General features: G+C 43.5%; 1 protein-coding gene across 5 annotated transcripts in view; it reads right to left on the reverse strand.

Annotated features, from left to right (window-relative positions):
* LARGE1 (LARGE xylosyl- and glucuronyltransferase 1) overlaps positions 1 to 21,137 on the reverse strand; it is a 653,148-nt gene that overhangs the window by 355,656 nt on the left and 276,355 nt on the right. For all 5 annotated transcript variants that reach the window (XM_017890120.1, XM_017890121.1, XM_017890123.1 and 2 more), the window contains one exon: positions 18,111 to 18,412. In XM_017890120.1, coding sequence (XP_017745609.1) covers positions 18,111 to 18,412 — 302 coding nt within the window. The remainder of the gene's footprint in view (positions 1 to 18,110; positions 18,413 to 21,137) is intronic.

Genomic DNA, 21,137 nt, shown 5'->3' on the forward strand with positions numbered 1-21,137 from the left:
GGGCTCCTTTTGCCTCAGATTTTGGGTTGAGTTTGGTCATTAGAAGGCACCAGTGGGGGTCTCAGAGGTCAGATTTCCCCAGCTTCTGTCAGGGGCCCGATCCCACAGTTCCAGTCCTTACTGAGTTCCTTAACACCTTCCTGCCTGTGTATTGCCTCCCCTCAGCGCTGCCCACACCTCTTGGCCTCTCCTGGAGCCATTTCAGCCCCTGAGCACGCAAACTGTAACCTGCCAGGACCTGCCCAACACTGAGGACCTTTCCTCAGCATCCCACGTATCCTGTTGGCTGGAAAGAAAGCACAGAAGACTTTCAGCCATTCATAGATAATTTCTGATCCCTAAAGGAAACGGCACCAATGTAACCAACTTGAGAATTTATACATTTTATACTTTTTAAAAGTTTTACAAAGCTCTTGAGTAATGAACCATAAAATCTCTTTCTAAGGCAATGCTAAGGCTTCCACTCATTTCCTGTCATCCTAGACATGGTGCCCAGCACACCTTGAATCTTGCAGGCTGTACCTGATGATACAGGTAAGGTAGTGCAGAACTGTGAACTGGGTTCATTCCTGACCCCGCTGGGGTCAAGGGATGACCCTTGTCTTAGAACCTGCACAAAAGATTCATAACATTGATGTTTTTAGAGTTGCCAGCGATCCAGGCACTGTGCTGGGCTTGGAGGAAATAAAGGTACATTTTAAGACAATTCCCATTCCCCAAAGTCAGGTGCAGAGACAATGTGATAGCTAACCAGGAGATCCCCCAGGAGAATGAGAGCGATCCTACGACGGCAAGCTCAGTGTCTTTGTATCCCAGAGTGGCCAGCATCACCCAGATAGAGATGATGCAGGGAGAGCATCCTGGAGGAGAAGGTATTTCAGTGACTACACAAGAGCAACTGGTGATATCAGGGCCAGCCTGCATTTGTGACTTTGTGCTGGTCAGGCTCTATGAAAACCTGAAAAACAAAGTTCTCCATGCTCTGCCTCCCAGCAGGAAAGAATCGCCAGGGGACAGTTTTTCACACACAAATACAGGGAAAAAAAATCATCATCATCCCAGAAGAAATTCACACCAAACTAACGGATGCCAGGCAAGCTGTGGCCCTGGCAGAAGCCTTCAACACCCTGCCCACCCTGCTTCTCTTGCCCACAGGGCCTGGTGATCCCTTCAGGTCATTCTGCCTGGGGGCACGATTCAGTTAACGCATCTCCTATCAGAGAGACTGAGGGAGTGAGAGGCGAAACCCATTTAAACTTGGGCATCAGGTGTGCTATGGAAAGACAGGCTCAGCCCAGATTCTGGATGGCAGCTGCAGACTTTTGGTGGGGTTGAGGGGGACAGGCAAGACTTCCCAGAGGACAGATGCTCTGAGAGCTGGGGAGAAGCAAACAGCTGGGGTCAGACAGGCAGCAGTGAGGGTCAGAGGCAGGTGCAACGTAGTGTGAAAATCCCGCAACAAGAGTAGAGAGATCTTGATTGGAGCCACAACCTCAAAGCTAAGTGGCCGCGTGACCTTGGAAGAGTTATTTAGTGTCCCTGAGCTTCACTAGTCTCATCCGTAAAATGGAGTTAAAAATAGCTACTGATTGGGTTGTATGAGGATCAAACAAATAAGTGCAATAAAGTATCCCTAATAAATCCTTATTAATGTTTCCTGAATGAATAAACAGCACAAGATGCTGTTCAGAGTCCGCCTGGTTTGACTTCATCATCTGTATAATGGGGGACATAATCTTAAAGGGCTTGTTGAGGACACAGAGTACGTGGCTCTCCAACTCCAGTATGCATCAGAATCACCTGGGGGGCTTGTTAAAACAGAGTGCAGGCTATTCCCCAGTTTCTGATCCAGGATCTCTGGAGTGGGGGCCTGAGAACAGTCTGCATCCAGGCGACATTGCTGCTGCTGGCCCAGGGACCACACTTTGAGAACTGCTGCTCCAGCAGAAGCACTTCGAAGAGACTCTATAGTAAAAACTGAACAGATGTTAACTGTGATTATTTTGAGAGAGTATGAGGGTGTGCAAATAATCTATTTCCAATTCCTCTCAAGTAGAGAGCACCACTTTTCTTCACTTGGATAAAACAAGGGCTGCGTTCTTCCTACAGCTACTACCACGTGTCCCAAGGCCTTGGAATTTGTTACTCTTTTCAGGGTGAGGAAAAATGTAAAGAGATGAGAACGGGTGCAGGCTTCTACCTAGGCAATTTCTGAGAATGACCATATGGTCTAAGAAGGATGTGTGTTTGGAGTTCTGAGCTAAGAATCCTAAGCCAAGCGCGGTGGCTCACGCCTGTAATGCCAACACTTTGGGAGGCCAAGGCAGGTGGATCACAGGTCAGGAGTTCAAGACCAGCCTGATGAAGATGGTGAAACCCCACCTCTACTCATAAAATACAAAAATTAGCTGGGCGCAGTGGTGGGTGCCTATAATCCCAGCTACTCAGGAGGCTGAGGCAGGAGAATCACTTGAACCCGGGAGGTGGAGGTTGCAGTGAGCCGACAGTGCGCCACTGCACTCTAGCCTGGGTGACAGAGCAAGACTCTATCTCCAAACAAACAAACAAACAAACAAACAAAAAGAATCATGGAGTGTCCGAACCCCACCCCATTTCCTGGGATACAGACTGTACAGGGGAACGAGGCCCTTTATTTTTGGTTAAGTGATGGTTGCAGGGTGGAGACTGCTAAGTGAAAACACGGTATCAACTGCATGCTTTTTACAAACGGTAGCAGTTCTGCTGTTCAGCCTGCGGTCACTGGTCTACCCCTGTATGTAAGTTCTCCATAAACCCTGTCTCCTTCACTGGCTCTGAGTCTCTTCTTCAACCTCTCGAACATGGTGTTGTCCTTATTGGAGTCAACAGGGGTCCAGTATGACACAGTTGTGCCAGCTAAGTGATTTGGGGCAAATTACCTAACCTCTTGGATCCTCAGCCACTGCCTCTATCAAACAAAGGATTTAGAATTTCTATACAGCATTTTCCTAACATCCAGGTTTTTCCCAAATTCAAGCTGAAGAAGGTAAGACACAGAGTGGTTAAGTAACTTGCCCAAGGTCCGAGGGCTCAGCTAGTCCATGATGAAGTGATGGGTTGAATTCACGGTCCTGCTGTTAAGCCTGCAGTAATGGCCTCAATAAAACACATATGTACCTATTAACATTTTTAAAACATATGGCAAATGTGCCCTCTCAAATCATCTTACAAACCTCTAGGATTTGGGACACCACTGATCTAAATCTGTCCACTCTAAATGCTGAACCACAGATGCAAAGACAAAATTATTTCAACTATGCAGAAAACGGAAGTAGATGTACCTCCTAGCTTTGTAAGCCAAGCCTTCAGGGGCTCAGCAAGGAACAGGTGTGACCACATGGGTTCCAGGGCCTGGTGTGAGAACAGGGAGTCTCTGGGTGTCCCCTCCATGGACAAGGCACATAAACGGATGATGAATGAATGAACCATCCGGGATTTTCTATCCTGCATATCCCAACCTGCTTTAGGATTGACTTGTTTGTGTTATGAAGAGCATAGCCACCTGAGAAATCAGAAACCCAAATTTTACACAGAAAACATATTAAAGGATGAGACCGATTTTGGGGTCGGTGAAGAGAAGTGTAATCGATACAGGGAGACCCATGTCTGGGGTAGGTGGGTTATCTAACAACAATCCAATACTGATCCATCATGGGGGCCTCTGGAAGACTGGCCTGGTCCAAAAAGTCCACATGCATTAGCCAATCACTCAACAATGATCATTGTAGCACTATGCTATGGTCATGCTAGATGACTCATCAAGCTTTCTTGAATGTGCCTTCATTCTAGAATGCTCTGACCCTTCACCTCACCTATCCAACTCTTCCCCACATTTCAAGACATAACTCCACGTCTTGGGACCTCAGTTTCCTCATCTATAAAGAAGAGTAAGAAATAGTGTCAACTATTTATTTTAGAGACAGGGTCTTGCTCTGTCACCCAGGCTGGAGTGCAGTGGCACAATCATGGCTCACTGCAGCCTCAAATTCCTGGGCTCAAGTGATCCTCTCACCTTAGCTTCCCAAGAAGCTGGGATTATAGGTGTTCTCCACCATGCCCAGCTAAATTTTGTATTTTTTTTTTTGGAGAGACGGGGTCTCGCTAAGTTGCCCAGGCTGGTCTTGAACCCCTGTGTTCAAGTAATCCTTCCACTTCAGCCTCCTAAGGTACTAGGATTACAGGCATGAGCCACCGTGCCCAGCCCCATGTTGGGCAAAGTAACTGAGATGACTCGCGTAAAGGGCTTAGAGCCCGGTACCTTGTAAGTAATGGGTATGTATCAGCAATCATCAATAATAATAACAATTATAGTTTATTGTAAGCAGAAGGTTCTACATTTAAGGTATGAGCCCAAAATTTCCTCAAATGTCAGGCATCAAGTTCTTTTCTTCTTACTCTTTCCTCTACCTTCAAGTAAGGTTGGGATAGTACTTTTCCCATCATTGAAAGGAAGGTCTTCAAGGTACCCAATTCCCTCTGTTCCATCAAATGCTGACACTGCCTGTCACCTCTCCCCAGATAACACAGGAATAAGGAGGTGAGACACCTGACTCATCATCTGGGCTGTGGCTGCAACTTTGTAACCTTAGGCAAAACCCTTTCATCGTTTTTAAAATGAGAGAGTTGCATCTTTATTTGTTGTTACTCTCAGTGGCACAATATCTAAAATAAATTTTACAAGAAAGCACAATATGCCACAACAGAAGGCTACTCTGAGGCCAGCAGACAAGGGGCTGGCAGAGATATGGTACCTTGCTTTGGCCATAGTGTGGGAGCCAGCCTCCAAGACTGTCCCCAAAAATCCCTGCCCCCTGGTTTTCATGCCCTGTGTAGCCTCTCCTATACTGTGTCAGAGCTGGGCTGTATGACCAATGGAATTCAGTAGAAGTAATGGTATATGACATCCGAGGCTAAGTTATAAAAGTCATTGTAGCTTTTTACTTCTTCTCCATTTAAACTGCTTACTCTGGGAAAAACTAGCTGCTATGTTATGAGAACACTTGAAGGAAATGAGAACTCCAATCATGTGAGTAAACTACATGGATGCAGAGTTTTCAGCCCCAATCAAGCCTTCGGATGACTGCAACCCCTGATGTCATCTTAATTGCAATCTCTTTAAAGATTGAGAGTCATAATCCCCAACCAAGCTGCTCCCAGATTCCTAATTTTCAGAAACTGTACAAGATAATAAATGCTTGACATTTTAAGTTGTTAAGTTTTGAGGGTATCTGGCTGTGTAGCAATAAATAACTCATATACAGGGAGGGTACCTAAGGTGCCCTGAAAACAACTGCACGAGACAATACCACCAGGTTTCTTCCAGCTATAACATCCCCTAATTCCAGGGTCTGAAATTTAAAGATGACATTTTTATTTTTGTGGATTTACATCCTTGAAGAAGCGCCAAAGAAGGCATATGAAGTTAATGAAATGTGAGCCTAAATGCTATGATAGTATCCTCCAACAACAATGTGGGATATGGGAAGACAGCTGGCAAATCCCTTCACTGCTGGGTCATTATGTCCATGAAGTCCATAAGTCCATGAAGACACAATAAAAAAAAAAAAAGAAAGAAAAAGTGCATCAAAATACTGTAGGGTTAGTTAGGACCCAGAATATACAGGTGAGAAGCATTGAGTTTTATAAACATGTTGTCTCCAGCAAACACCAATGTCCCACTGAGCTAATAAATACATCCATAGTCTGGAAAATAATTTAAAACATTCCAACTTCTTTTAGAAGAACAGACAGATCTTTGCCTAAACTCACGGAGGAATGATTACCTCATGGGGCTGCTAAAGCAATCAAGGTGAAAGATGATCCCCATATCATGACTGGTGACCCTAAAGTCTGCAGAGGTGAGGCCCCTGTGAAAAACACAATAAGGATCTGGGCTCAGCAGCTGATGAGCGTCTGGGTCCCACAAGCTCTAATTCACAGAGCTTCAGTGCAATGGTTCAAAGAACAGGTTTTGGAATCAAACTGCCTAGGTTTAATCCCAAGCTCCACCTCTTTCTGGCTGTATGACCCTGAAATCATGACAAAACCTTTCCTAGCAGTTTTTTAATCTGTCAAATGAAGAAAGTATGTTGTGTGAATTACATGAGATATTTTATGTAAAGCTCTAGCATGAAGTCTGATACATTTCAAGGAGACTGATTAACTGTTACTACTATAATACATTACTACTGAGATATGAAGTTCAAAGCAAGGAGCAGAAGGAAAAATAGGTACTTCCTTAAGGAGTGGTCTGACATCAGAGGGTAACATGCATTAACGTTCCATAATAACAATATCCATCATGGCAGTTCTTAAGTACATCAACAAATTCCTAGACGTTACTCGCATTGAGAGATGGGTATGTGCTGAGTGGGCTTTCATGACCATTTCAACTAACAGAATACACTATCAGCAGAAGTGACACTGTGTGGCTTCTGAGGCCAGGTCATGAAAAGTGCTTCCTTTCTGCTTTGCTTACAGGAATACTTGTACTTAAAGCCTGTAGCTGCCATGTAAGCAAGCAGCTGACTACCTAGAGCCGCCATGTTGTGAGGAAGCTCAAACTAGCCCATGCAGAGACCACGTGAGGACCTGAGTCTAAAAGAAAGGGAGGCTGGGTCAGCACCCATTGTTCCAGCATTGTACTGTTCCAGCTCCAGCCACACACTAATGCCACCTGTATGAGGGACCCCATACCAGAACCACTCAGCTAAGCCCTTCTCAAATCTCTGACCCACAGAAACCATGAGAGCTAATAAAATAACTGGTGCTGTTTTAAATCATTTGACTGTTAGCTGATTTTTCAGGTAGCAGTGGAGAAGTAGAATATTTATAATGAGTATATGTGACACTCCTACACAGTTAGCTTCCTCTGCCTCCACCTCATTTCATCCTCACAATTGCACTGGGAAGAACATGTTATTATTTTCATTTTACAATGATGAAATAGACTCCCCAAAGGTAACTGAATTGTCTAATGTCACAGGACTAATGAGTAGCAAAGGAAAGTCTCCTGTTCAGGAATTCTGATACCAGTTCCAGTGACTGTTTTTTCTTCTGTACAATAGCTGAGTCCCAGAATAGACCTGAACCGGAAAGGCAAGAAAAATACACATATCCATACACACATGTGAATGAGTGAAGATCAAAGGGGATCGTTCTGCTCCAACTTCTGAGGCACACAGAGGCCAGGCCATCACTGAAACAGCACTGCCCAGGCAACAGAAATAAGCAAGAGTAAGACAGGCAGCTGTTTGAAACACACTTAATTACCAAATGATAAGAGCGCAAAGGGACGGATGAGGGCCCGTTGTTCCTATCACCAGATAGCTCAGCGGACAGCCTTGGCATTGTGATAGAAGAGTTTTCAGAAATGCTTTTCAGAGCCCAGAGAAGTTTCAGCAACACCCACAGATGGTGGCGGCACCCCTGGTTACGTGGCCCTGTACCGTGACAGGATGTCAAGATGAGCTTCAGCACTTGGAACCAAAAAGCGCTGTGATGAAGAGAGTTTCTATTTTGACTCCACTGACTGACATTTCTTGTCTGCCTCTATGGCTTTTTCATTAAAATCCTTAAAGACACCAAACGATGGAGACAGAGGAAGCGTACTGCTCATGGGCAGGAGGCCAGCAGCTTGCAGAGAGTGTGCTTTGAAATATGGCTGCAGCAGGCCAAGACTTTTAAGCACGTCTACTGGAGCTTCTGAACAGGACCAGGGGTTCATCACAGAAGAATTCTACCAAAAATAACTTTTTAAGAATCTAAGAAGTGAACGTGATCAGTAAACACAAAGAAAGAGAAGAAAAACAAAACCTAATTCTCAGGTGCAAAAGACTAGAAAATAAGTTATACTAAAAGTCAACGTGGCTGCTCAGGCAGACACCCAGCTAGCTGCAGGAATTTTTGTTCATACCCTGGTGGAGGCTGGAATCCCAGAGAGACATAACCGGTCACTCCCCTGGAAAAGGGGCGGAAGGTAGGGAGCCATGTGGTCTCACTCAACAGGTTCCACTCCCACAGAGCCCAGCAAGCTAAGAACCACTGGCTTGAAATTCTCCCCACCAGCACAGCAGTCTGAAGTCTACCTGGGATGACTGAGCTTGATGGGGAAGGGGGCGTCCACCATACTGAAGCTTGAGTACGTGGTTTTTCCCCTCACACTGTTAACTCTGACTGTGCAGAATTCACCACAGCATGGCAAAGCACCTGGGGCCAGACTGCCTCTCTAGATTCCTCCTCACTGGGCAGGGTACCTCTGAAAGAAAGGCAGCAGCTCCATTCAGGGGCTTATAGATAAAACTCCCATCTCCCTGAGACAGAGCACCTGGGGGAAAAGGCAGCTGTGGGCACAGCTTCAGCAGACTTAAACGTTCCTGCCTACTGGCTCTGAAGACAGTAGTGGATCTCCCAGCACAGCACTTGAGCACTGCTAAGGGACAGACTCTGCCTCCTCAAGTGGGTCACTGACTCCTGTACCTCCTGATTGGGAGACACCTCAAACAGGAGAGCTCCAGATGGCATCAGGCAGGTGCCCCTCTGGGACAAAGCTTCCAGAGGAAGGAGCAGGCAGAAATCTTTGCTGTTCTGCAGCCTCCACTGGTGATACCCAAGCAAACAGGGTATGGAGTGGACCTCCACCAAACTCCAGCAGACCTGCAGAAGAGGGGCCTGACTGTTAGAAGGAAAACTAACCAACAGAAAGCAATAACATCAACATCAACAAAAAGGATGCCCACAAAAAAACCCTATCCAAAGGCCATCAGCATCCAAGATCAAAGGTAGATAAATCTATGAAGATGAAGAAAAACCACTGCAAAATGCTGAAAATAACAAAAACCAGAATGCCTCTTCTCCTCCAAATGACTGCATCTCCTCTCCAGCAAGGGCACAAAACCGAATGGAGAATGAGTTTGACAAACTGACAGAAGTAGGCTTCAGAGGGTGGGTAATGAGAAACTCCTCCAAGCTAAAGGAGCATGTTCTAACCCAATGCAAGGAAGTGAAGAACCTTGAAAAGAAGTTACAGGAAATGCTAACTAGAATAACCAGGTTAGAGAAGAACATCAATGATCTGATGGAGCTGAAAAACACAGCACGAGAACTTAGTGAAGCATACACAAGTATCAAGAGCTGAATCGGTCAAGCAGAAGAAAGGATATCAGAGATTGGAGATAAACTTAATGAAATAAAGCGTGAAGACAAGATTAGTGGGGAAAAAAAAAAACAAGAAAACTAATGAATGAAGTCTCCAAGAAATATGGGACTATGTGAAAAGACCAAACCTACATTTGATTGGTGTACCTGAAAGTGACGGAGAGAATGGAACCAAGTTGGAAAACACTCTTCAGGATATTATCCAGGAGAACTTCTCCCAACCTAGCAAGACAGACCAACATTCAAATTCAGGAAATACAGAGAACACCACAAAGATACTCTTCCAGAAAGGCAACCCGAAGACATAATTGTCACATTCTCCAAGGTTGAAACAAAGGAAAAACTGTTAAGGGCATCCAGATAGCAAGGTCAGGTTACCTATGAAGGGAAGCCCATCAGATAACAGTGGATCAATCTGCTGAAACCCTACAAGCCAGAGAGTAGGGGCCAATACATTTTTAAAGAAAAGAATTTTCAAACCAGAATTTCATATCTAGCCAAACTGTGTTTCATAAGTGAAGGAGAAATAAAATCCTTTACAGACAAGTAAATCCTCCTGAAGGATTTTATCACCACCAGGCCTGCCTTACAAGAGTTTCTGAAGGAAGCACTAAATATGGAAAGGAAAGACTGGTACCAGCCACTGCAAAAACATACCAAATTATAAAGACCAATGGCACTATGAAGAAACTGCATCAACTAATGTGCAAAATAACCAGCTAGCATCATGATGACAGGACCAAATTCACACATAACAATATTAACCTTAAATGTAAATGGGCTAAATACCGCAGTTAAAAGACACAGACTGGCAAATTGGATAAAGAGTAAAGACTCATCCGTGTGCTGTATTCAGGAGACCTATCTCATGTACAAAGACACACATAAGTTCAAAATAAAGAAACTAAGGAATATTTACCAAGCAAATGGAAACCAAAAAACAAAACAAAACAAAACAAAACAAAACAAAAAAACAACCAGGAGATGCAAGCCTAGTCTCTGATAAAACAGACTTTAAATCAACAAAGATCAAAACAGACAAAGAAGTGCATTACATAACGGTAAAAGGATCAATGCAACATGAAGAGCTAACTATCCTAAATAAATACGCACCCAATACTGGAGCACCCAGATTCATAAAGCAAGTTCTTAGATGTCTACAAAGAGACTTAGACTCCCACAAAATAATAGGGGGAGACTGTAATACTCCATTGTCAGTATTAGACAGATCAAATAGCAGAAAATTTACAAGAATATTGAGAACTTGAACTCAGCTCTGGACCAAGCAGACTTAATAGATATCTACAGAACTCCCCACCCCAAATCAACAGAATATACATTCTTCCCAGCACCATAAAGCACTTATTCTAAAATCAATCACATAATTGGAAGTAAAACACTCCTCAGCAAATGCAAAGAAAGGAAATTGTAACAAACAGTCTCTCAGACCACAGTGCAATCAAATTAGAACTCAGGATTAAGAAACTCACTCAAAATCGCACAACTACATGGAAACTGAACAACGTGTTCCTGAATGACTACTGAGTAAATAACGAAATTAAGGCAGAAATAAATAAGTTCTCCGAAACTAATGAGAACAAAGACACAATATACCAGAATCTCTGGGACACAGCTAAAGCAGTGTTTACAGGGAAATTTATAGCACTAACTGTCCACAACAGAAAGCAGGAAAGATCTAAAATTGACACCCTAACAACTAGAGAAGCAAAAGCAAACAAATTCAAAACCTAGCAGAAGACAAGAAATAACTAAGATCGAGCAGAAACAAATGGAAAAACATTCCATGCTCATGGATAAAGAAGACAGAGACATGGAAAACCCTTCAAAAAAAAATCAATGAATCCAGGAGCTGTTCTTTTGAAAAGATTAACAAAATACATAGGCCACTAGCTAAACTAATAAAGAAAAAAGGGAGAAGAACCAAATAGACACAATAAAAGATGATAAAGGGGATATCACCGATTCCACAGAAATACAAACTATCATCAGAGAATACTATAAACATCTCTACACAAATAAACTAGGAAATCTAGAAGAAATGATTAATTCCTGGACATATACACCCTCCCAAGACTAAACCAGGAAGAAATCAAATCCCTGAATAGACCAATAACAAGTTCTGAAGTTGACGCAGTAATTAATAGCCTACCAACCAAAAAAAGCCTAGGACCGGATGGATTCACAGCCAATTCCTACCAGAGGTACAAAGAGGAGCCGGTGCCTTCCTTCTGAAACTATTCCAAACAACAAAAAAAGAGGGATTCCTCCCTAACTCATTTTATGAGGCCAGCATCATCCTGACACCAAAACCTGGCAGAGACACAACAAAAAAAGAAAATTTCAGGCCAATATCCCTGAGGAACATCGATGGAAAAATCCTCAATAAATACTGGCAAACCGAATCCATCAGCAGCACATTAAGAAGCTTATCCACCACTATCAAGTTGGCTTCATCCCTGGGATGCAAGGCTGGTTCAACACACGCAAATCAATAAATGTAATCCATCACATAAACAGAACCAATGACAAAAACCACGATTACATCAACAGATGCAGAGAACGTCTTCGATAAAATTCAACAACCCTTCATGCTAAAAACACTCAATAAACTAGGTATTGACGGAAAAAAATCTCAAAATAGTAAGAGCTATTTATGACAAACCAATAGCCAATATCATACTGAATGGGCAAAAGCTGGAAGCATTCCCTTTGAAAACCGGCACAAGACAAGGATGCACTCTCTCATCACTCCTATTCAACACAGTATTGGAAGTTCTGGCCAGGGCAATCAAGCAAGAGAAAGAATTAAAGGGTATTCAAACGGGAAGTAAGGAAGTGCAATTGTCCTGTTTGCAGATGACATGATTGTATATTTAGAAAACCTCATCTTCTCAGATCAAAACTTCTTAAGCTGATAAGCAACTTCACAAAATTGCAGGATACAAAACCAGATACGAAACCAATGTGCAAAAATCACAAACATTCTTATACACCAATAACAGACAAACAGAGAGTCAAATCATGAGTGAACTCCCATTTACAATTACTACAAAGAAAATAAAATACTGAGGAATACAACTTATAAGGGATGTGAAGGACCTCTTCAAGGAGAACTACAAACCACTGCTCAAGGAAATAAGAGAGGACACAAACAAATGGAAAACATTCCATGCTCATGGATAGGAAAATCAATATCATGAAAATGGCCATACTGTCCAAAGTAATTTATATATTCAATGCTATTCCCATCAAGCTACCATTAACGTTCTTCAAAGAAATAGAAAAAACTACTTTAAATTTCATATGGAACCAAAAAAGAGCCCGTAGAGCCAAGACAATTTTAAGCAAAAAAAAAAAAACAAAGCTGGAGGCATCATGCCACCTGACTTTAAACTATACTACAAGGCTACGGTAACCAAAGCAGCATGGTACTCCTACAAGGCTAGATTAACCAAAACAGTATGATACTGGTACCAAAAGAGATATATAGATCAATGGAACAGAATAGAGGCCACAGAAATTAACCACACATTTACAACCTTCTGATCTCTGACAAACCTGACAAAAACAAGAAATGGGGAAAGGATTTCCTATTTAATAAATGGTGCTGGAAAAACTGGCTAGCTATATGCAGAAAACTGAAACTGGACCCCTTCCTTACACTTTATACAAAAATTAACTCAAGATGGATTAAAGACTTAAACATAAGACCTAAAATCATAAAATCCCCAGAAGAAAACCTAGGCAATACCATTCAGGACATAGTCTTGGGCAAAGACTTCAAGACTGAAACACCAAAAGCAGTGGCAACAAAAGCCAAAATTGACAAATGGGATCTAATGAAACTAAAGAGCTTCTGCACAGCAAAAGAAACTATCATCAGAGTGAACAGGCAACCTACAGAATGGGAGAAAATTTTGCAGTCTATCCATCTGACAAAGGGCTAATATCCAGTATCCACAAGGAACTTAAACAAATTTACAAGAAAAAAACAAATGACCCCATCAAAAAGTGGTGAAGGTATGAAGAAACACTTCTTAAAAGAAGACATTTATACAACCAACAAACATGTGAAGAAAATCTCAGCATCACTTCTCATCAAAGAAATGAACATCAAAACCACAATGAGATACCATCTCATGCCAGTTAGAATGGCGATCATTAAAAAGTCAGGAAACAACAGATGCTGGAAAGAATATGGAGAAATAGGAATGCTTTTACACTGTTGGTGGGAATGTAAATAAGTTCAACCATTGTGTAAAAGAGTGTGGTGATTCCTCAAGGATCTAAAATGAGAAATACCATTTGACCCAGCAATCTACTGGGTATATACCCAAAGGATTATAAATCATTCTACCATGAAGACACATGCACATGTAAGTTAACTGCAGTGCTATTCACAATAGCAAAGACTTGGAACCAACCCAAATGCCCATCAATGATAAACTGGATAAAGAAAATGCAGCACATAAACACCATGGAATATTATGCCGCCATAAAAAAGAATGAGTTCATGTCCTTTGTGGGGACATGGATAAAGCTGGAAAACATCATTCTCAGCAAGCTAACACAGGAACAGAAAACCAAACACCGTATGTTCTCACTCATAAGTGGGAGCTGAACAACGAGAAAGCATGGACACAGGGAGGGGAACATCACACACCAGGACCTGTAGGGGGGTGGGGAGCAAGGAGAGGGAGAGCATTAGGACAAATACCTAATACATGTGACGCATAAAACCTAGATGATGGGTTGATGGGTACTGCAAACCACCACGGCACATGTATACCTATGTAACAAACCTGCAAGTTCTGCACATATATTCCAGAACTTAAAAAAAAAAAAGTCAATGAGTTCAAGGTCTGAACTCCTGTATGACTATTTTATTTTTCAAGGAACACAGGGATAAAGAAAATTCATCAATCCTATGTGCTGCTCCTTAAAGCAGTGGTTTCCTTTTTTTGTTTTGTTTTGTTTTTTCAGACGGAGTCTCACTCTGTTGCCCAGGCTGGAGTGCAATGGCATGACCTCAGCTCACTGCAACCTCCATCTTCCAGGTTCAAACGATTCTCCTTCCTCAGCCTCCCAAGTAGCTGGGATTTCAGGTACCCTCCACCATGCCCGGCTATTTTTAGTAGAGACGGGGTTTCACTATGTTGTCCAGGCTGGTCTCCAACTCCTGACTTCAGGTGATCCACCCGCCTCGGCCTACCAAAGTGCTGGGATTATAGGTGTGAGCCACTGTGCCCAGCCTAAAGCAATGGTTTCCAAACAATCTCTCCTATCTTAGAATCATCTGGATATATTATTTTGTTAAATACCCATATTCTCAGGTGCTACTCCCAGATTCTCAGTCAGTAGGTCTGGGGTAGGTCCCATGAATATGCATTTTTGATACGTAATTTAAACACTCAACCAAGTTTGAGAACCACCCATGTGATAGACATTGTTCATTGTGACCATAGTAATAGAATTCCAGAACGTTCCAAAAAACATGGCTTCCTTGAGTAAAATCTAACTGTTCCAGGCTCTCTTGGACTTATGTGGCAGCTAAGGGTATCCCTGTAACTAAGTCGTGTCAATAGGATCTAAAAGGATCTGAAGTCTGAAATTTCCAAGATACGTTCTTTAAGGAAAGTGGTATGTCCCACCTTAACACTTCTTTCCTGCCAGCTGGAATGTGGACAACATAGCTGAAGCTCTGACAATCATTATAGGTCATGAGATGATCTTGGGAATGTCAATCAAGTAGGCTGGGGTGAAAGACAAAGAAATCCCAAATCCCCAATACTGCCATCCCTACACTGATGGCCTCCAGACATCTTAAACACAATGAGACAGAAGATGCAAATCTTGCTTAAGCCAGTGTTAGCTGGGATTTTTGATAACCTGCAGTGAAATCTAAGGCTGACACAACTAACTATGTTAGAGCTTCCCTCAAGTTCCAATATCTATTGTCACCACTGAAATAGTACAAGGCAGGAACTTGATTTTTTTTTCTTTCTTTTGAGATTGAGTTTTGCTCTGTCACCTAGGCTGGAGTGCAGTGGCAGGATCTTGGCTCCCTGTAATCTCTGCCTCCTGGGTTTAAGTGATTCTCCTGCCTCAGCCTCCCAAGTAGCTGGGACTACAGATGCGTGCCACCACACCTGGCTAATTTTTGGTATTTTTAGTAGAGACGAGGTTTCACCATGTTGGCCAGGATGGTCTCGATCTGTTGACCTTGTGATCCGCCCACCTCGGACTCCCAAAGTGCTGGGATTACAGGCATGAGCCACTGCTCCAGGCCCAGAACTCAGCTTTAACTCACAGTTTGCAAATGAGGAAACTGAGCCACAGAAAAGTGATCTCACTTGCTCAAAGCTACATAGCTATTAAACTAGAAATGGGGCCAGGATTTAGACTCACAACTCCCAGCTTCAAAAGCCAATGGTCTTTGGTCTACACAATTGTGCAGGGGACTCCCAAATTACAATAAGTATTTCTCAGAAAACTGAGTGAAACTCCTGGCTAGAGAGATTACAGAAGGAAGAGAAACCTCCCCACAAACACAACTCATTTTCTCTCCTTTATGCCTTCTTTTCCCTTTTTCCTTTTTTATTTTTCCCCTCCTCGATTCTTATTTGTTCTTTAGGTTCTATGTCATAGTAGTGTAAATACACTTGGGGAAAAAATTTGCTTGCTTTGGGCCATCTCACCTGGGTAGCAGAGTTCCCATCTGAACTAACCCTTTCTTTTTTTTCTTTTTTTTTTTTTTTGAGACGGAGTCTCGCTCTGTCGCCCAGGCTGGAGTGCAGTGGCCGGATCTCAGCTCACTGCAAGCTCCGCCTCCTGGGTTCACACCATTCTCCTGCCTCAGCCTCCGGAGTAGCTGGGACTACAGGCGCCCGCCACCTCGCCCGGCTAGTTTTTTTTTTTGTATTTTTTAGTAGAGACGGGGTTTCACCATGTTAGCCAGGATGGTCTCGATCTCCTGACCTCGTGATCCGCCCGTCTCGGCCTCCCAAAGTGCTGGGATTACAGGCTTGAGCCATCGCGCCCGGCCGAACTAACCCTTTCTTAAACCAACACCATGGCTGTGATCTGCTAGCAGAGTACCTGAAAGAAATCAAATATGCCTTCACCAAGGCAAGAACAGAAGAAATTAGGGACCTCCTCAGACCAGCCTAGACTAAAGAAATTTGTTAACGTGGCTGAATGCCAGTTTTCATACATAGAGATATTAAGTAACACAAGCCATTGACAGTGGCTGTCAAAGACTAAAGGGCAGTGGGCCTGGCATACAGTCAGGGCTGAATAAATGTGCAGCATTTATCATGTCCTGACATTTGTATTTCTTTATTTGTTTATCATCTCTCCCCCTACCTCCGATGACAGAATGTAAGAACCAGAGGGAAGGGGTTCTGTCTTTTATTGTTGTTCACTGCTGTTTCCCAACACACAAAACAGAGTGAGATGCAAAACACGAGTGCAGTATGTTTGCTGAATGAATGGATAAATCAATGAATGATGATGATGCGATAGAACCACCTCCTTGCCTGGGTTCTCTGGGCTTGGCTGAAAGACCAACTCACAGTGTCCTGAATCCTGCTATGACGGATGCTTGTTTCACATAGTTCCTACTCATATGACACATTCCTCTTTGGATATCCTCTGTCGGACGTCCTCTACCTCTCTACCAATCCATACTTCAACCAGGCTTGAAGAAATCTGAGAAATGCTCCTGTCCTCAGGGGCTCTCCTTGTCCTCCTCCCTCATCACTGAACTTCCAAAGAACTTAGTCTACATCACTGAGGAAGCCATTTTTTAGTGACATTGGATAGTATCAGCAATATTACTAATAATCCCATTCACACGAATAGCATACTACAGTTTGCAAAGTGTTCTCTCTTTAGGGAGTTTGAAGTCTAACCACTCTTTATTCCATAAAATGGAATAAAGAAACAGCAGGTCCTATCTGTGTTTAAAAATAGTAAAAGCTAACCATAATTTTGAAAATATACTATGTACTAGGCGCTAGTCAAGGCTTTATACGGCCATCCTGTTTAATTCTCACAAATACTTCATGAAGCAGGTATTATTTCCTGAAGTTTACTGATGAGACACCTGGAGTTCACAGAAGTTACGCAACTGGCTCAAGGGAGCTCACTGCATAAACCACTAAAGCTGGGATATGAATTCAGTCTTGCCCATGTCTCAAAAGGCCTTCCTGTGAATAGGCATGCCCTAATTCGTCTCCACCACGAGAACTGGAAATAGTAGAGAACGAGTGTATGTGTGTTCACTGCACATAGAAGCATGGATGCAGGTATTTGAGGAAATAGAGGACAATAAATATCCCACATTTCCAAAGAGCTGCTAAGAAAGAAAGCATACCCTAAAAGGGGAGAAGTGATATTAAGCTATAAGAGTTCAAATTACTGCTTTAGATAAGGAACGAGTCTGTGGTTCTGAACCGGAGCGGTTGTTTATACCGTGAAGTGATAATGAGGTCTAAGAGAACTGCTCAACTGGGCTACACAACTCCAGGTGTACCATTCACACTATAGTCTAAGAAACAGGGGCCTACAGGATGACAGCTAGGTGTTGAAACCCTGACCATGTCAAAATGAGCCACACAGAAACAAGCGGTAGGTTCCATCAGTTAGCTCCTCTTAATATCTGTAGATTACGCCTTCTTATCCCCATTTTCAGACGGGAAAACGGAGGCTCACAGAGGCTAAATGACTTGTCAGGCCATTCAGCAAAATTAGCAAGCCAGACTTACACATCCGGGCTAGAATCAAGAATGCCAGCTCTTGGCATCTGACTGTGTTTCCAGGCGGCATCTGCAAGGGGTGAGGGCAATCGGGACTTTGGACAACTTCCTCCCCAGGCTCCAGGTGCCCTTTACCTCGCATTTCTCCACGACCGGCTGCTGCCCACACTCGGAGCTGTTGCCTGCCACGATGCCAGCCCGAAGGTTCTCGCTGTCTCCAGTGCCCTCCTCCATGGAGTAGGTCTTGGAGTGGTTGCCTCGGCGATGGGCTGGGGCTCGGCCCTGGGCCAGGCTGAGCTGCCTGCGGAGGGCGCGGTTCTCCTCCTCCACCTCCCGCATGCGCACCTCCAGGCTCTCACGCTCCCTCTGGCTGGAGGCTGTGTACCTGGGGCTGTGCGCCTGGGACTCCAGCGGAGACAGAGACACGGGCTTTCCATCTGGGGAGCAAAACACCAGGGAAGCGTTAATCGGGATGAGCCATGCCTCAAGCCCCTCCAAGTTCCCCAGACAGCCATTATTACATGGTGAGGCTCCTTGCACAATCCCATGTTTAAGGGAAACAGATGGAAAGTGAGTTACAAACAAACGCATCCAGATTGAACTGGGAACAAAGTTGAGAACGGAACAACTTATGGCGATAAAAGCTAATATGCCTTTTAGAGGAGGCAATCATAATAAAATTGTTTCTAATTAAATGCACTGTCTTCCTCTCCCTACTTGTCATGTTTCCAGGTAGGTTTCTTAACAATAAAGAACTATGAATACAAAGTGGGGGGATTGGGGAGAAAGACAAGGGAGGGGAGAAGGAGTACCAGGAAGTGGAGGAGAGCAAAAGAGGAACAGAAGGAGTAAAAATAAAAAAAAAAATAGGCCGGGTGCGGTGGCTCATGTCTGTAATCCCAGCACTTGAGGAGGCCAAGATAGGCGGATCATGAGATCAGGAGATTAAGACCACCCTAGCTAACATGGTGAAACCCTGTCTCTACTAAAAATACAAATAAATAAATAAATAAATAAATAAATAAATAAATAAATAAGCAAGCAAGCAAGCCGGGCGTGGTGGCATGTGCCTGTAGTCCCAGCTACTAGGAAGGCTGAGGCAGGAGAATGGCATGAACCCAGGAGGCGGAGCCTGCAGTGAGCCAAGATTGCATCACTGCACTCCAGCCTGGGAGACAGTGAGACTCCGTCTCAAAAGCAAAACAAAACAAAAAAAAACAAAAGAAAGAAAAAAAGAAAAGAAAAAAGAGAATAATAATCACTAAGTTTATTGAACTCTTCCTATGCAGACTCCTATACATCTTTCAAAACCCTGTTTTGAAAGCCATCACCTCTCAGGGGAAACCTTCCTCCATTTGCAGGCAAGATATCCTTCCACATATTCCAATAATTTGTATGTAGCGCTATGAAAACATGTATCTGCCATATTGTATTTAATAAACAGCTTTACTACATGTTTCCTATGAAGACTGGGAGTTCAATGTAGGCAAAGGCGGGTCTTACCTGTCTTTGTGGTAACATGTCACAAAGTCTGAGAAATGCTGAAAGGGTGGATGCATAGCTCCATGCCAAGAATAAATAATTAAAGGCAACAAGGACAAAAGAAGTAGAAGCATGACCCATCTCATGGTTTTCCCAGAAAAAGTTACCACTAAATTGAGTGCCAGCAACACTCCGTGTAACAATCATATAACCCTGCAATAAAAACTGAGGCACAGCCGGGTGTGGTGGCTCACGCCTGTAATCCCAGCACTTTGTGAGGCCAAGGTGGGCCAATTACGAGGTCAGTAGATCGAGACCATCCTGGCCAAGATGGTGAAACCCTATCTCTACTAAAATACAAAAAGTTAGCTGGGCATGGTGGCACGCACCTGTAGTCCCAGCTACTCAGGAGGCTGAGGCAGGGGAATTACTTGAACCCAGAAGGCAGGGGTTGCAGTGAGCCGAGATTGCACCACTGCACTCCAGCCTGGCAACAGAGCAAGACTCTGTCTCAAAAAACAAACAAACACAAAAAACTGAGGCACAGAGAAGATAAGCGGGTCTCTCAATGTGACGCCACCAGAATGGTGGTATCAGAATTCGTGCCCAGGTCTCTCTGATATCTGGGCCTGTACACTCTCCACTTCAATAAACTTTCATTATAGGCTATTCAGAGAGCTAACATGGGAAAAAAAAAAAAAGTATTAATATAAAAACCTCATCTCCCAAAGATATTTTAATCACCTTGTATACAGTAGGTGCTCAAGGCATGCTTACTGTTCAGGAGTCTCAGTGGCACAAGGCATACCCAAAGCTATCACTTAAAATTTCTGTTTCCACTCTGCAGAAATCCTGGGCTCCAGCTACATTTACAGCCACCTCAGGGGTTACCAAGCAAAAAAAGCATATCTCTAGAAAATCATCCTCTGTCAGCTGCCTGTCAAAAAAACGCTCCTCTTTTTCCATACTTCAAGTTTTTCCTTCTTGCCCAGACCCCATGAGCTTCAAAACTGTCCCAGAGAGTCTCTGTGACTCACAAACTTGAGGATCAAAGAATGTGATGAATTACACCCTGCAGGTCTCACCTGTGCTTGTGTCGGCCTCTGCCCAGGGCTTTTTGATGTATCTTTGGACCTTAACAAATATGACTCATTTTTTTCCCCCTTAATCACCTCAGGGTTAAACGCCTAAGCTCCTGGTCCTCTCCCTATCAATGCAACAAATATGACTCAATGAATTGCACTGCCTGGGACCACAAATCAAAGGCCGAGGCAGAATCAGTAGGGGACATGAAATCACAGGTTGATTAGGGTTGCATTGTCACCGGACTGGCCAATTACAAGCTCCAACCCAAGCTTTTGAAACCTGTCTCCCTGTTTGGTACAACTGAGAATGAAAAAGAATAGGCAGCTATTAATAACCGCATTTTCTCAACCAACATCGACCCTTTGAGCAGGGGTGGGTAAAGATGAACCTCTGGCTTCCCCAGGAGTTACACTTTCTGTAGTGTCTATCATGGATCTGCATCACGCTAGGTAGTTCATGCTGATAATGCCCTAGGTTGCTATCAGTACAATGAAGTGGTAATAGTTATCCCCATTGCTGATGCAGAAACCGAGACTAAAGTTTAAACCCTGTTCCTATTATGTTGCAGCTTGGCTGTAAACAAGGTCTCCTGGA

This window comes from Rhinopithecus bieti, unplaced genomic scaffold (genome assembly GCF_001698545.2).
Source record: "Rhinopithecus bieti isolate Rb0 unplaced genomic scaffold, ASM169854v2 scaffold_19737, whole genome shotgun sequence".
Classification (NCBI taxonomy): Eukaryota; Metazoa; Chordata; class Mammalia; order Primates; family Cercopithecidae; genus Rhinopithecus; species Rhinopithecus bieti.